Here is a 17,937-nt window from a genome sequence, read left to right on the forward strand (position 1 = left end):
TTTTTTTCTAACTCCGTTCACGGCTCACATTACTTTTTTGTAACGATTGACAATAAAGACAGTAAAAAGTAAATATAAAGAGAAGATCGTAGAATACATTTGACTTATGTTTGGTGCTCTTTTGCATTTTCATGTATTTTAGTTTTGCCTCAATAAGATTGTATTAATTTTGGCTATGTTGTAAACATTCCTAGAATAAGTACGATTGTGTAAATCCTAGATTAGATTTGATTCTAGTTATCATTTCCTATTACAACTTGTATTACTTGGAGGAGAAGGAATATCTTCTCTCCCTTTACTACTATAAATAAAGGCACAATGTAGGAGGGATAACAACATACACATTCCCCTACAATTTTACAAACACACATCTCTCTTCTCTCTCCCACTGCCGTCTGCCCTCTCTATTTTGTTAGATAAAAATAGACCACAATACGTTATCAGCACGCTCCTACCGCTGCGCTTAGGAATCTGACGTTGGAGATTTTTTTTCTGCATCAAACCAGTTCATCCATATCATCACGCAATCAGGTTCTTTCCAAACAACGGCTTTTAACTCGATATTTTGCAAGCCCTGATAGCATGAACATTCACCATGATGCATGACCCAACTTTACGTTTAACGTATTTTAGATTCTACATAAATTGTGTATGCTTCATAACCAAAATTGCTACAATTATGTGAATTTGATATTTGCCATGAATTGAATCTTACATATGTACATGCATTGAAACTATTATTTGCATATGCATCAACGTAAATATGTGATTCATTAGAATTATACATGCATATAATATAATTGAATTAATTTTTTTTTTTTTTTTTTTTTTGCGATTGGGGAATTAGGGTTCTTCGAACCCGTGCCTTTGCATCACGCAAGGCTACAACGCAACCAGGCCCACAACCTGCGATGGCTAGCCCATCTTCTTGCAAGGCCTGCAGCCTGCATCCCCATGCTTTCCCGAGCCGAGAGCCCGACGCCCATCGCGTCCCCAGCAAACCAACCTCGACACCTTTCATGGTGTCCATTGGCCACGACATGGCCTGCAGCCATTGCTTTGAACCTCTGGTTCACGTCGCCGACGACTAGAAGTCGTCCCACATTTCAAATTGAACTGAGATTCACCGGAATCTCGTTGGATTTTTTTAATTCGATTTCAATTTTTTTTAGGGTTTTATAGTTGTTGATACGTTGAGATTTCCTTATCTCCGTGGTTGTCCACGACAACCGTGACTCACTCTGAGCTTCAACAACCTCGACATGACCACTTGCAGTGGCGCCGTCCACCTTTTTCCGGTTTTCTTCCCCTGCCAAGCACACCCAGCACGGCTGGGATTTTTTTTGGACCTTTCCCCGAGCCCTATCCGGGCTCTGTCTCTCAGCCCCATATGGAAAAAACAAATTTTTGCTGGGCTCGCTTACAGCGGCCCAGCCCGCAAAGACAAAATTTTTTGTTTGTTTGTTTATTTCCTGGGCTCGCCTGCTGCGGCCCAAACCGAAAAAAAAAGAAATTTTTTTTGTTTTTTTGGGTCAACCTCAAGTGGCCCGCGCGCGGAAAGAAATTTTTTTTTGGGGGGGGTCTGCCTGCAGTAGTCCATTCCCTTCTCACCCCGTGGGCTTGCAGCCTACACCCGGGGATTCTCGGCCTATATTTTTAGGCCCCGCGATTTTATTATTTAATATTTTTAAATAATATGGGTTTTTATATTTTCACCCACACTTTAATTTGGCCCCGAAGACCAAATAAATTAATTCAATTATCATTATACAATATTTTTGCATATATTTGTTGCATATTTGTTTGCATATATATTTGTGTTTGCCTACAGGAATATATGAACCTGAAGTTCATAATTACTTTGAAACCCGAAGTTTCTTATAAACATGCCTTGTTTGAAAACCTAAAGTTTTCTCTTAAACATATCACCCATGAAAACCCGAAGTTTTTCATGCAAAATTAAACCAATACATGTCTATTAGAACCTGTATGTTCTACTCCTATGTGAATGGATTGATTTTTCTCCATTACACTAACCACATCTTGTCCATCTATTTGTGATAGGAACATGTCGAATTTGAACAAACTCGACTTCACCGCTTTGGAGGTCTCTGGAAGGAACTACCTCAAGTGGGTTCAAGATGTGAAGCTCCACCTCACTGCCAAGAACTTGCGTCCTGCTATTGCAGAAGCAACAACTGAACTTGTTGGCGAAGCTGAAAAAGCCACTGCTATGATCTTCATCCGAAGACATATTCATGACGCTCTGCAAACTAAGTATCTTGCTGAGGAGGATCCACGTGCATTATGGGTCGCTTTGGCTGATCGTTTCGATCACCAAAATGACATATTCTTGCCTGAAGCAAGACACGACTGGCAGCACTTGCACTTCTAAGACTTTAAGTCTGTGAATGAATATAATTCTGAAGTTTGTCGAATCCAATCACTTCTCAAGTTTTGCAATGAAACTTTGACTGAAGATGATCTCTTGTAGAAGACCTACTCGACCTTCTCTGCTTCTAATATTGTCCTGCAGCAACAATATAGAGCTCAGAAGTTCACTAAGTTCTCAGATTTGATCTCTGTTTTACTTCTTGCTGAAAAGAAGAACCAGCTGTTGATGAAGAATCATCAAGCTCGACCTACTGGGGCTACTGCTGTGCCTGAAACACATTATAGCACTAATCAGCACCCAAAACGCCAAAAGAGGCGTGGTAAGGGCGGCCAAAAGCCATCCCACCAAGGTCAACAGAGTCAAGGCTCATCCAAGGGAGGAAACAAAGCCCAGAAGCGCCCAAACCTCGCTCCTAAGGCCCCGAACTTCAAGAATAAGGGCAAAGCACTTGCCACAATGAATGACGATATGTGCTATCGTTGTGGTTCAAAGGACCATTGGTCCCGTATTTGTCGTGCTCCCAAGAAGGTTGTAGATGAATATCATTCTTGTCGTAAGAAGTTTGAATCAAACTTCATGCAAGTGGACGAACCGGAGACTACAAAGATGGAGGTTTCTGACTTTCAGGAGGATACCACTCCTATGGAAGATTAGAATCTTAGACATAGACTTTTTTTTAGTTGAAATAAGACAATTGGGGCCGAATTCCACATAGTGGCCGCACCCCACCTTGTTTTTTGGTTGATTTTGAACAATTTTCCTTCATGTTTTGGATTATTAGTTGGCGATTTATTTTGGATATTCAGTTTTAATCCTTGAATAAATGAAATTATTTTGAATTGATACTTGTTTTTATAAACTTTTATGCATGTGACCAATTCAAATTAATTTTTCATTCTAGGTATGACTAGTGGGAAAGTTAGTTGTCTAGCAGATAGTGCAACCACGCATACTGTTTTGCGTGAACGCATCTATTTCACTAACTTCGTACCTAAGAATGCACCTCTGACAACCCTCTCAGGCCCATCCAACCTGATAGAAGGATACGGTAAGGCATGTATAATGTTGTCCAATGGTACAATCTTGAACATTACTGAGGCACTCTATTCTCCACGTTCCGGAAGAACGTTACTAAGTTTCAAGGACATTAGAGATAACAATTACCACGCTGAAACCCACGTAGAAAACGGAGTTGAATTTCTGTGCGTAACTTCCTACGAATATGGCCAGAAGCGTATTCTAGAGAAGATGGAGCGTAACCCGAGTGGTCTGTATACTACGACCATACGCCCCATCGAATGCCACTATATGGCCGGCCTTACCACAGGGACCGCGCACGAAATTACACTTTGGCATGATCATTTGGGACATCCTGGATGAATAGCGATGCGCCGTATCCTCAAAACTTCACACGGGCATCCACTAACCTGAAGCTTAGGTTCGATCCATGAAATCGCATGTCAAACATGTTCTATGGGAAAGCTTATTACTAAGCCTTCTTATGACAAGATTCGTTCGAATCCTTCCATTTTTCTACAACGGATTCAGAGGGACATTTGTGGACCGATTCAACCTCCCTGCGGACCATTTAGATATTTTATGGTTTTGGTTGACGCTTCTACACGTTGGTCACATGTGTGCTTGTTGTCCACAAGGAACGCTGCAGTCTCCAAACTGTTGGCTCAGGTTATCAAGCTCAGGGCTCACCACCCTGATTATCCGATCAAATCTATTCGATTGGATAATGCTGGAGAATTCACATCTAAAACTTTTAATGACTATTGCATGTCGGTTGGGGTTGAAGTTGAACATCATGTACCCCATGTTCACACCCAGAACGGCCTGGCAGAGGCTTTCATTAAGCGTTTACAAATGATTGCTCGATCATTGGTCATACGTACCAAGCTCCCGATTGCTGCTTGGGGCCATGCAATATTGCACGCAGCAAAGTTGGTCCGCCTGAGGCTTGTTGCGACACAACCATTTAGTGCCATTCAGTTGGTCACCAGATGCGAACCCGACATATCGCATCTGCGCGTTTTTGGTTATGCGGTCTATGTGCCGATTTCGCCGCCCTTACGTACAAAAATGGGGCCTCAGCGAAGGATGGAAATCTATGTCAGATATGATTCTCCTTCGATTATTCGTTACTTAGAACCTTTGACAGGCGATCTGTTTACCGCTTGTTTTGCGGATTGTCACTTCTATGAGACAGTCTTCCCGCCGTTAGGGGGAGATAAGAACGTCAACGTTCCGAATGAACGACGCGAATTATCATGGATGACTCTCACTTTGTCTCATTTAGATCCCTGCACCGCTCAATTTGAAGCTGAAGTGCAGCGCATATTAGATCTTCAGAGCATAGCTCAGAGCATGCCAGATGCTTTCACCGATCTAGCGCGCGTGACAAGATCACATATTCCAGCTGCGAATACGCCTGCAAAGATAGATGTACTAAATGTACGACGGACTACCCTCCTGGAAGCCCGGGACGCCAATTCTGGTGATCCACGTACATTAGCAGCTAGCCAATCATCTGCCCCTACACAAAAGCGTGGTAGACCCCTTGGTTCAAAGGATTCACACACTCGGAAGAGGAAAACCACGGCACAAGGTCCTGAAGAGCCTACCGTGAATCCGACTATCGCTTACTCATTTTACCCAACTCATGAGGAAATTCTAGATTATGGAAGCGTCCTTGAAGAGACGAATCCTCCTCCCGAGAATCGTGAGATTTCGGTCTATTATGCTAGCTTAGATGATGTGTGGCGTAGAAATGAGATGATTGTCGACGATGCATTAGCATTTGTAGTAGCTACTGAGATCATGTTGAGCGATGACATTGAACCGCGTTCCGTTGATGAATGTCGACGTAGAGCTGATTGGTCAAACTGGAAACAAGCAATCCAAGTCGAACTTGATTCACTTGCGAAACGTAAGGTGTTTGGACCTGTAGTTCTTACTTCTCCACATGTGAAGCCCGTTGGCTACAAGTGGGTTTTCGTTCGGAAGCGTAATGAAAAGAACAAAATTGTGCGTTACAAAGCTCGTCATGTAGCACAAGGTTTCTCACAACGCCCCGGGATTGACTATGACGAAACTTACTCACCCGTTATGGATGTGATTACTTTTCGATACCTTATCAGTTTGGTAGTTTCCGAAAAATTGGATATGCAGCTGATGGACGTAGTAACCGCGTATATCTATGGGGATCTTGATACGGAAATTTATATGAAAGTTCCCGAAGGACTTACATTGACTGGTTCAAATATTTCCAAACCCCAGAACACGCTCTCAATTCGGCTGAGGCGTTCACTATACGGTTTGAAACAATCCGAAAGAATGTGGTATAACTGTCTGAGTGAGTATTTGACTAGTCAGGGATATGTGAACAACGAACTATGCCTTTGTGTGTTCATTAAGAAGTCACATTCCGGATTTGCGATTGTTGCAGTATATGTCGATGACATGAATCTGATCGGAACTCCTGAAGAGCTCGCTAGAACTGCTTCGCACCTGAAGTCAGAATTTGAGATGAAAGATCTAGGAAAGACTCGATACTGTCTCGGTCTCGAGATAGAGCATTGTTTGGATGGAATCTTAGTACATCAATCGAACTACACCCAGAAGGTGTTGCGCTGTTTTAATGAGGATAAAGCGAAGTCTTCGAGTACTCCTATGGTCGTTCGTACGCTAGATGCAAAGCGAGATCCCTTCCGTCCGAAGAAGGATGATAAAGAGATTTTGAAGCCTGAAGTTCCTTATCTAAGTGCGATAGGCGCTTTATTGTACTTAGCTCAATGCACTAGACCCGACATCTCCTTCGCTGTTAATCTTTTGGCAAGATACAGCAATGCACCAACACGTAGACATTGGACTGGCGTGAAAGACATCTTCCGTTACCTTAAGGGTACTACGGATTTGGGCTTATTCTATCCCTACGAATCCTCGAGTGATGCCGCACCCTATGCTCATCGGGTTGATTCTCGCCTTGTTGGTTATGCCGACGCTGGATACTTATCTGATCCACACAAGGCACATTCTCAAACGGGTTATGTCTTTACCGTTGAAGGCACCGCAATATCTTGGAGGTCAACTAAACAGACCTTAGTTGCCACTTCGTCTAACCATGCTGAAATTCTCGCCTTACATGAAGCAACTCGGGAATGCTTTTGGTTGAGAGCAGTAATGGGCCATATTCGAAGCTCCTGTGATCTTCATCCCGCCGTTAATGCCCCGACGACGATTTTTGAAGACAACGCAGCTTGCATCGAACAGCTCAAGAAGGGTTACATCAAAGGAGACAACACCAAGCATATTGCGTCGAAGTTCTTCTTTACACATCAACAACAAGAGCATCAGAAGATTGAAGTCACGCAAATCCGATCACAAGACAATCTGGCCGACCTCTTCACCAAATCACTACTGAAGGCGACGTTTCAGAAGCTTGTTCATGGAATTGGTATGCGTAAACTTTCTGAGTTGTAACTTTGCTATTTCTCTTTGGAATTATGTCAAACTTAGGGGGAGTATCTTCTGGATACTTGCTTGATCTTAATGTACTCTTTTTCCTTACGATTAGGAGCATTTTTCTCACTGGGTTTTTGTTACCTAACTAGGTTTTAACGAGGCACCCACCTTGGGCTGGTCATATCCCTGATGACGTCCTGTAGACGTTTCTTTTGACTTTGCATTTCTCACGCATTTTTCCTTAGACTATGGATTTTGTCCCTACTTGGGTTTTTGCCATAGCCTTAGGGTTTTTTTTTTAGTGAGACTTACTACTTATGCAAGTTCCTACCTTATTGAGAATAAGCGTTGTTCCTTGGAATCAGTGCCGAGGAGTCAACTTCCTCAACTTCTGCATGATGCTAAATCTACCTTAAGTATTTGCACACTCAAGGGGGAGTGTTGTAAACATTCCTAGAATAAGTATGATTGTGTAAATCCTAGATTAGATTTGATTCTAGTTATCCTTTCCTATTACAACTTGTATTACTTGGAGGAGAAGGAATATCTTCTCTCCCTTTACTACTATAAATAAAGGCACAATGTAGGAGGGATAAAAACACACACATTCCCCTACAATTCTACAAACACACATCTCTCTTCTCTCTCCCACTACCGCCTGCCCTCTCTATTTTGTTAGATAAAAATAGACCACAACAGGCTATTTATTATAAAAGTGTTGACACTAAAAACTATCAAGCCTACGTGGCGCGTAGGTCGAGTAACTAATGAGCTAACTACGTTATTTGGTTGTGTGTGGGGCGTGCCAACTTGACAGCCGAGCTCGGCCGGGGAGTAAAATTTGTTGATGTTGCATTGAGCGCTATGCTGACTTCTTGATCTTGCGACTGCGGCCAAGGAAGGAACACATCTCGGCCTTTGGGTTCTAGAGCCTGAAGACAAGGCTACTAGTCTTGCGAAGTTCACAAACCGTCGGCGCCAGATTCGGTCACAGTGATTATATTTGTAAAAGTATAAGCACGTCGAATCGACACTTAACTATACAGGCACAAGTACTTAAAGCAAATGTGCGTCTTAATCGTAAACGTAGTTCGGTCATCAGAATGACGAACTCTAAATCCCACTTGGGAGTATCCAATCATAAAACAACTCGACGTTCGATGCACCAAGCCTAGTAATCCGTAACACCTTACTTCGCCGAGAAGGCTAATGAGATGATCTTTACCAATAAGGATTTGAAAATCCTTCTAGACCGAGACTTGGATAGATAATCAGTCGGCCTTGACGTAGTGCTGTTTATCCAAACTGAAGGTGCTCCGCGATTGGCTGATTCTATAGCAACAATGCTGTTTATCCAAACTGAAGGTGTTCGCCGGTTGCCTTCATAGTGCTGTTTATCCAAACTGAAGATGTGTTAACGAAAAAGAAAATAAAAATCTCAAGGTTCTTGAGAAGTTTTGCGTAGAGCGAGAGTTTGCGCAGGGCAATTTGTATGTTGAGTTGGAGAGAGCTTGAAATGTTGCACGGTGTCTTGTATTTATAGGGATGAGTACTCGCTGGTTGATAAGCTGATAAAGACTCCCAAGCTATTAAAACTCTTCCACTGACTTGAGTCTCGGATAAGCCTTACTACTCCCAAGACTCTGAACTTAGTAAAAAATGCAACCAAATTCGATCCTTGTGTTTAGTCTTATCACATCGAATCCCAAGATTACCTGCATGCTTGGATTTGAACAAATAACGTTCATCTAAACAGCCACCAATTATATATATCTATATATATATATATATATATATATATATATGCTGACTGTACGGCAACCACCAATTGTGTATATATATATATATAATTATAATTATATAGCTAGCAACCATGGAAGCTATTTTGTGGGATATTAATCTTATTAAGCAACAATTATGTTCTATTGAGTTTATTTACACTTCTCGTGCTTGTAATGAGGCTACGCATCTTGTGGCATTTTGTGGCATCTTATGTCACGCGTGTGGGGGGGTGTGCATTCTTGGGATGAGTTTGAGCCTGAGTGGTTGTTCAACACTCTAGTGTTTGATGTAAACATTGCAATTCGTATTTAATAATATCTACTCTTTGACAAAAAAAGAAGAAGAAGTCCATCATCAATTCAATTCATCTAACAACATCCATAAATAACCCAACCTACTTAGGTCTCCTATCTCACCATTATCCAAGCCTTGCAAATCCTATGTTATGCCACGTGATAAGAATCCAAGCTGAGTTGCTCTAATCCACACGGTACACTGCTAACAAAGCCAAATTAAATCGGACTGTTTCACCTGTTTCTTCATTGGGGCTATGATTTTTGTCCCATTTATTTTGTACAAGAAAATTGAGATAATTTATTGAAAGATAATTATTATGATTAAAAACCATAATATAATCTTTCAACAATAGCAAATTATCTTAATTTTCTCAACCAACAGTTAAGAACCATGCTCACTCAACGACCTCGATTACTTGGGTCGATGATGTAAAATCGGGTCCAAACAAAAAGAAATAAAGAAAATGGGACGGGGTTGGTATTGAATTTTAGGGGTTTAAATAATATAATTCGAAAGTGGTGAATTAACTGGATGATGTGTAATTATTTCATGGATTTTATTTGGTACTTAAGGAAGGATCGTAGAAGGTGGACAAAAGTGACACGAGAATTAAGACTGTTTAAGTTGACTTAACGAAAGTGCAGGGAGGCGTATACGGTCCTTGTCACTGAAACTTCATTAAATGGTCGGTGAAAAATGAAGACCGGGTGGGTGGATATCAATAGTCCAGTACTATGTACTTGTGCCATTTTTTTTTGGGTAAATTACACTTTACCACTTTAGGTTTGATGTCAATTACAACTTCATACAACATCTTCAAAACATTTTACTTTCATACCTCAACTGCTATTTTTTTTTGGTAAATTTTTTGAAGATGTTGTATGAGGTTGCAATAGACCTCAAACCTGAGGTGGTAAAATGTAATTTACCATTTTTTTTTAATAAACGATATTATTTACATTAAAAGAGTGAGAGAGTGGACTAAGCCTCACAATGAGCTAGCAATAATGTGGTTCAAATTCTCTTTTGACGAGAATCAAACCTAAGACCTCTCACTTACAAGTGAAGAAAAATACTACTAGACCGTAGTAGTATAAGTGACACATGTGCCATTGTTTTAACAATGTAGGAAATTAATTTTCACTCACTTTTTTTTTTCTTCACATGCTTGCCCATTCATGTTTAATATTTATGGCACGCCTCCAACTTAGGGTTTGAATTTATATGTATGTATTTTTTGGTGTCATTGGCTCTATTTTGGGGTATCCTTTGAAGAGTTAAAAGTACGCTACTGCCTCAAGCGGTGCTGGGGCTGCATGAGGAAGAGATTTTTATAGGAGAAATTAGGTTCCTATCCCTCTTTTTACTATTCTATTGATTAAAACCTTATTCATTTTGAATTTTTGATTAAGGTCCTTAGGTTTTAATAAAAGCTATTAATTATTTCAATAATAAAATATTTTTTTTATTTCTAAATACATTCGTTTAGTGTTAGAAACGTTACATCTAATATATTTATATTTATGGCTAAAATTTTTATCATATATTTTTATTTTTAGTTTGTACCCATTTTTAATTTGCAGCCCTTTTTTTAATTTGTACTAATTTTATTTTCAGCTTTAATTTGTACCCATATATTAATTTCTTTTTTTGCCCATATATTTTAAACTTTTATTTTTATTTGTACCCATATTTTTTAAATTTATTTGTACCCATTTTTAATTTTGCTAAATGTACCCATGCTAATTATATGTATTTATTTTATGTTTTAAAATATATCAATAGTAATTTTTGAAAATATGTTAATAATTATGTGGGTACATTATTTTTTTGCTATAATTTTTTGAAGAACAATATTACTCTATTATTGATTTTTAAGTATTTATTATATTTTAAAAATATTATTTGAATTTAGTTAAATTTCATAATTTGAGGGACATTAAATGCATAAATACATGAGTTAAATATCTTAAATGATGCTAAGGACCTTGATCAAAATATTTAAACAAATAAAGTTTTAATTTTTTTAATTAGTTTGAATTGAATAATACAAAAAAGAATTAATGGGAAAAAAAGCACATAAATCATTTCCCCAAGTTTATTACCAAATCAATCAAATTATCACCCCATCCTCTTTCTACATTCGGCTAACCAAACAAAATTCATCTCCCAAGAAAAGAAAAAAAAAAAAAAAATCCAACACAATGAAAATTAAAAACTTGATCAAGAAGTCCACAGAAACTGCCTATATATAAACCCGTCCAGTACACTGCAAAAATCAACATAGAATATGGCTTCTATGCCTGGAATTCTTACTGATTGGCCATGGAAACCACTTGGAAGCTTTAAGGCACTTTCTTACCTGATTATTATTGTTCCATCTTTCTCTCTCTCTCTCTCTCTTTTGCATTCCTACACACACACACACACACACACACACACACACACACATATATATATATCATGCTATATAGTGTGTTAGGGTTTAGTCATTGAACATTATATATCATCAGCATCATCATTGTACATTTCAAGTTGTTTTATATTTTGCTTTATTAATTACTTCACCTGTCATGTATACATGCTGGGTTTTCACTTGCAGTACCTCATCATGGCTCCTTGGGTCATTCACAGCACAATGTTGTTCATGATGAATGATGGAAAAGATAGAGATATAGCTTACATCCTCATATTTCCACTTATGCTTTGGAGGATGATCCACAACCAGATATGGATCACTCTTTCTCGATATCGAACAGCCAAAGGCAATGGTCGAATTCTTGACAAGGGTCTTGAATTCGATCAGGTTGACAGAGAAAGAAACTGGTCAGTGCATTTGGGATTTCATTTACATTTTATTTTATATAAATTTATCTATTTTACAGCTGCTTAATAAATTTTAAGTTTCCTTATAATCTGAGCTTCGTTCTTATGTTTTCTATCTGTATATACCTATATTTAGGTACCAATATATAAGTTTTTTTAATCTATAAGTTTTCGTATTGTGACTTTCATCTTCTTCTCATTCTTTGAGATCTTTCATTATATAGCATGTCAACGGTAAAGTGATTTTGTGTGTCTATAGTGATTTATTAATTTTTTTTTACCACTTGTCTATAGTGATTTATTAGCTTACCATTGATTTGCTTGTGATTTGTTAGTGTTCGTATGGTAGTCCTTAAGCGTCCCTAAATCAGATTGGAATATTTGGAAAATACAATTTTTAGAGGGTCAAAGCGATTTTTGCCTCCTTTTCCAAGTTGTTGGCAAAATTTGTCAGAAAAAGGCTTAATTAACCTCAGGTGTTAATTGTATTCAAACACTTTGCGAAGTTCCTTTTGCTCGAGCCCCCACCAAGAACAACTCGACCCCATATCGACACCTTTTGAGTAATATGCCAGCACACAAATATAATAATTGAGACAAGAAATATGGGTCGACAAGTACTCGAGTTGTTCTTGAAGAGGGATGGTTCAAGTTGTACTTGAGGGTGTGGGTGTCTCGAGCAATGAGAACTAAGCAAATAATTTGAATCCAAAGGGTTAATTAAGTCTTATCGCACATAAGAATTACCCTTGCTAATAGTTTCATTCATAATTCTCAAGGGTACTACATCATATAATTAAATTATTATAATTTTTTTAATAAAATGGGAAGACAAATTTCACCTGTAAAAATTCTAAATGCATGTATTTTGCTATTACCTAAAAAATGACAAAGTTCTAAGAATTTTAAAAAGAGGGAAAAAAATTCTTTTTGAACATCTGAAAAAAGCATTTTTTCCATTTTACACATACATGTGACTTTTTAGATAGGATTTTTATTTTCAACTTTTTATTATGCAAACTAGATATTTGTACACATGCTATATGTATGTGATGATAAAAGTTTACAAAATATGTACAATTATAAAAAGAGAAAAAATAGACGTGGTAATTAAAGTCGTTAGGGAAATTACAATATCATTCTCGATTGTTTAAACTAATATCCACTGTTCTAAAAATTCCCGTCTAAGCGCTAGGCGGTTGGCCATCGCCTCGATTAATGCCTAGGTGTTTGAAAATTAAGAAAGAGTGCCTAGACCTGCTGAGGCGCCCGCCTAAACCGCGTAGGCACCTGCCTAGGTTGCGACTTACTTAGACAGAAAATAGATAACTTTCATTTTGCATGTTATTTTTTTCCAGTAAATTGTAAGAGACTTAAATACTTAAATGACCACACATTATATGCTTGTTCCTCATGTTTTCATTATATTCCAATAATTCATAATATACATGTCATTCTATTTTGTAGTTTATGAGGTAATTACATATATTTTATGTACAAAAACACTTATTTACACGAAATATAATATATTTACTTAAATCCCTCTAGTTCACCTAGGCCCTGCCTAGTTGCCTAGTCGCTAGGCTCCAGCCCGCTGTTAGACTAGCGCGTAGCGCCTTTTAGAATCATGCTAATATCACAATAATTAACATAAAAATGACATATTAGTCACTTCACCCTTTTTAGTTGACAAAGAGGGATCTCTTAACATATGTCTTAGTATATAATTAACTATAGATTTAGAAAAGATTTAAGTAATGATATTCATGATAAATAATGTTCCTCATCAAATAATTAACCTTTATTTTTGTATCCATGTGTATGTAGAATATAGTGTATCTAATGATGACAAAAAATTAAACAAAACTTAATCAACACTCTGAGTGCAATGAAGAAATAATTTGATCTATATAAAGATCTAACTAACCTGTTTGTTGCAGGGATGACCAAATATTGTTCAATGGTACCCTAATGTACCTCTCCAACCGATTGTTCTCTGGGGCTCAAAATGTACCACTTTGGAGGACAGACGGAGTTGTTGCAACAATTCTACTTCATGCTGGTCCTGTGGAGTACCTCTACTATTGGTTTCACAGAGCACTTCACCATCATTATCTCTACTCTCGCTACCATTCTCATCACCATTCCTCAATCGTTACTGAACCTATTACTTGTAAGACCGCTACCCCATATCATTTCATAACCTCATCATTATTTTGTAATGTTGAACCATAAATATATTGATGATTATAATATATAATTTTACAGAACAAAACGGTACCAGTCTCCAGTTTTTAATGGATATTGTGTTGTATCTATGTAATCTTGCTATTATATTGCAGCTGTGATTCACCCATTTGCGGAGCACATAGTATATTCCTTGCTCTTCTCAATACCAATGCTAGCAACTGTGTTCATGGGAACAGCTTCTGTCATATCCCTTGTTGGCTATCATACTTATATTGACTTCATGAATAACATGGGACACTGCAATTTTGAGCTCATTCCAAACTGCCTCTTCTCTCTTTTTCCTCCTCTCAAGTATCTTATGTATACCCCTTCGTAAGAATCTCTCTCTCTCTCTCTCTCTCCACGCGCGCGCACACACCTATATATGTATGTACGATGTGTCTATATATTTATGTTTATATATGTATATTAAATACAAAAATCTCCATACTTGTAGAGGGTATACAGTATATACATAGTTAAGTACACATATTCACAATCTTGAACTGTTAGGGAAAGAAACCCAACTAATGTTGTATGTTAAAAGCAAGCTTCTTGCTTTTTGTTAAGCATATAAAAAGTTCAGGGTTTGATTCTCCAATGTGAAGCTTTTTTGGTTCGCTTTTTATGAAGGTGAGAGTATACCTTTGCTGATTGTGAAACCATATTAAAGCATCCAACCCAAAAGCGTAATAAACTGCTTAGTTGAGAGACCCATATTCATAAATAAGTACTTATAAATGTATGAAAATATTATATAGCTAGCTAAATGCAACACTAGTGCCAATCAACAGCTAATTTAAAGATTATTATAATTATGACATATACCTACACCTTATGACTTACTTTATTCCAACTCTTAATCTATGCAAAGCTCATAATTCTAATTCTTGAAATGAACAAACTATTGTTGATTTATTCTTTAAAGCAATTTAAGAGATCACCAACTGAAGACCTTTATAATATTATGATTAATTTAGTTAATTATATAATTTGTGTACAGGTTTCACTCTTTGCATCACACACAATTCCGAACCAATTACTCTCTCTTCATGCCATTCTACGACTACGTATATGGCACCATGGACAATTCTACTGATTCACTCTATGAAACTTCACTCAAGAGAGAGGAGGAATCGCCAGATATCCTTCATCTAACCCATCTAACAACACCGGAATCCATCTATCATCTACCGCTAGGGTTTGCTTCCTTGGCTTCTATACCCCACACACCAAAATGGTACCTATGGTTGATGTGGCCTGTGACATTGTGGTACATGGTGTTAACTCGGATCTGTGGTCGTACATTTGTGGTTGAGAGGCAGCGATTTAATAAGCTCAGATTACAAACTTGGGTTATACCCAAATACACTTTGCAAGTGAGAACCTTTTTTTTTCTTTCATCTAAAAGTTCGAGTATAGAGGTCGCACTTGGTGCGATGGCAAGTGCCTTCGCCCATGAGCGGTAGGTCTCGGGTTCGAGACTTGGGAGCAGCCTCTCCATAAATGGGGGTAAGGCTAGCCGACATTCACCTCTCCCAGACCCTGCGTAAAGCGGGAGCCTTGTGCACTGGGTACGACGATCTAAAAGTTCGAGTATGCTCTAATGAATTTTATACACCAAAATATAGTTGAATTTTCACTAAATGTATATATAGTTTGTTATTGAAACTTCAATTTTAACAGACCATTTAGGCAGAAACTTTTTTCATATGATTGCGCTTTGTTTATACAAATATTGCAGTACAACTTTCGATTCCAGAAAGAAGCTATCAATTGCTTAATTGAGGAAGCCATTGTTCAAGCTGAGAAAAAGGGTGTCAAAGTTATAAGTCTCGGCCTCTTGAATCAGGCCAGTTTCTACCTCCAATATCTGAGTGAATTATATATTGTCATAGTCTCGTTAATGTTTCATCTGAATTCACTTTCTAGTCGTTATGTCTAATTCTTATGTTTTTTTTCAGTTATAATTTTTTCTAAATTTGGTTATTTCCCGGAGGTCCACTCTTATATATCCTGCAAAATTGATTACATGAAACCCACCGTTAATTAATCTTTCACCACCTTCTGACTGCAAACTTTTGCATGCAGGGTGAGGATCTGAATAGATATGGTGGTCTCTATGTTCAAAGGCATCCTCATCTCAAAATCAAGGTTGTGGATGGAAGTAGCTTAGCAGTTGCTGTAATCCTAAACAGCATTCCAAAAGGGACAACTCAAGTTGTTTTCAGAGGTAACCTCACAAAGGTTGCTTATGCCCTTGCCTTTGCTTTGTACCAGAAGGGTATCCAGGTAAATAAATATATATAACATGTATTTATATGTATCAAGTTCATATGTCATGGTTCTAGCTCCCCTATAAGAATAGAGGAAAAGTTTTGTACTAGTACATTCTTACTATCCACGATCATGTTACCGTGTTAAATTCAATATCACTTATTAAATGTATTTGTTTTTTAAGGTTACATACATTAAGTATTATCATCACTCCTATATAAACTTTCTTACGTGATGTGTGATGTGGGACCACTGATATTATGTGATCATGTAAAAATGACTCATACAATATGACGAAGTTGGTGTAAGAGTTGATATTAGACTTGGTGTTTGTAGTATTGCTATTTTACTCATCTTTTATATGCATTGAGTTTATTTCAGGTAGCTACATTACACGAAGATGAATATTTGAAGCTCACCAAATCATTGAGTGCCACTGAAAGTAGTTTGGTTCTTGCAGAAAGTTATGCACACAAGGTATCAATTATCATCTATGTATTTTGCTTTTTACCCATGATATGCAATTCAATTTAAAACAATATTTCATATTGAGAGTTGTTATTAAAACTAAAAAAAATTGATTACGCACTCCACTAGTCATTAAAAGAAAAATAGTTCAACATAACTATTTTAGAAGACTAATAATAATTTCCTTTTTATATTGTAATATTGAAATTTATATATGCAAGTCAACTTTTCAGATTTGGTTAGTTGGAGATGGATTGACAGAAAAAGAGCAGTTGAGTGCCCCAAGAGGAACATTATTTGTTCCCTTCTCCCAACTCCCACCAAAAAAACTGCGCAAAGACTGCTTCTACCACTATACCCCAGCGATGAAGATTCCCTCATCTCTTGAGAATATTTACTCTTGTGAGGTAAGCAATTAATTAATAAGTAAAACAATAATAATTTTTTTAATTTCATTGCCACTTTTTTCTGTTTAATTCGAAAATTAGATTGACCTATAATTTTATTTTTTTATATCTCAGAATTGGTTGCCAAGAAGGGTGATGAGTGCATGGCGTATAGCAGGCATAGTGCATGCCTTGGAAGGTTGGAAGGAGCATGAGTGTGGTTACACCATGTCCGACACTGACAAAGTTTGGCAAGCAAGTCTTCGACATGGTTTCCACCCACTTGTCACCACTCAACCGATGTAAAAATAATGAAGATTATTTGCCACTTCATGAAAATGTTGCTAGCTAGCTATGGACAAATTTTCATGCAAGCTTTAGCTATTATCTACCATAAACAAACTATGGGATCGAACCACTTGTTTCGTTATATTATATCATCAGTTGTGTGTAAGAGAAGAGACTTTGTCGATCTTTTCTAAAAATCCCTTCCAAGTACTTATTTCTCAAATTTACCATTATGAAATAAAACAGTATAACATATTGGATAATCATGTACCAGAAGATATTTTAATTAAAAAATAAAAATCTCTTCCCAAATACTTTTCAATACCCTATTTTATTACTCTTCCTTATTATAAGAGCATCTTCAATAAAGAGATGCAAATTTGAGATGTAAAAAAAAAATACATTTACACTAGCCCATTGTGAGAGGCTTAGCCCACTCCCCCACTCCTTTAATGTAGATAATATCGTTTGCTCGGAAAAAAAAAAAAAAAAAACTTTTACACCTCCGGGATATGTAAA

The 17,937-nt window shown here is 37.5% G+C and overlaps 1 protein-coding gene across 1 annotated transcript; it reads left to right on the forward strand.

Annotated features, from left to right (window-relative positions):
• The first annotated feature begins 11,219 nt into the window (after nucleotides 1-11,219).
• On the forward strand, nucleotides 11,220-17,681 carry LOC103406883 (very-long-chain aldehyde decarbonylase CER1-like). The gene is made up of 10 exons (XM_008345863.4): nucleotides 11,220-11,294; nucleotides 11,547-11,770; nucleotides 13,711-13,943; nucleotides 14,113-14,332; nucleotides 15,003-15,378; nucleotides 15,744-15,851; nucleotides 16,091-16,291; nucleotides 16,658-16,753; nucleotides 16,978-17,151; nucleotides 17,266-17,681. The coding sequence occupies exons 1-10, from the start codon at nucleotides 11,235-11,237 to the stop codon at nucleotides 17,434-17,436; spliced, it is 1,863 nt and encodes a 620-aa protein (XP_008344085.1). The 5' UTR covers nucleotides 11,220-11,234; the 3' UTR covers nucleotides 17,437-17,681.
• The last annotated feature ends 256 nt before the right edge of the window (nucleotides 17,682-17,937 follow it).

Source organism: Malus domestica, chromosome 02 (assembly GCF_042453785.1).
Source record: "Malus domestica chromosome 02, GDT2T_hap1".
NCBI classification, from domain to species: domain Eukaryota; kingdom Viridiplantae; phylum Streptophyta; class Magnoliopsida; order Rosales; family Rosaceae; genus Malus; species Malus domestica.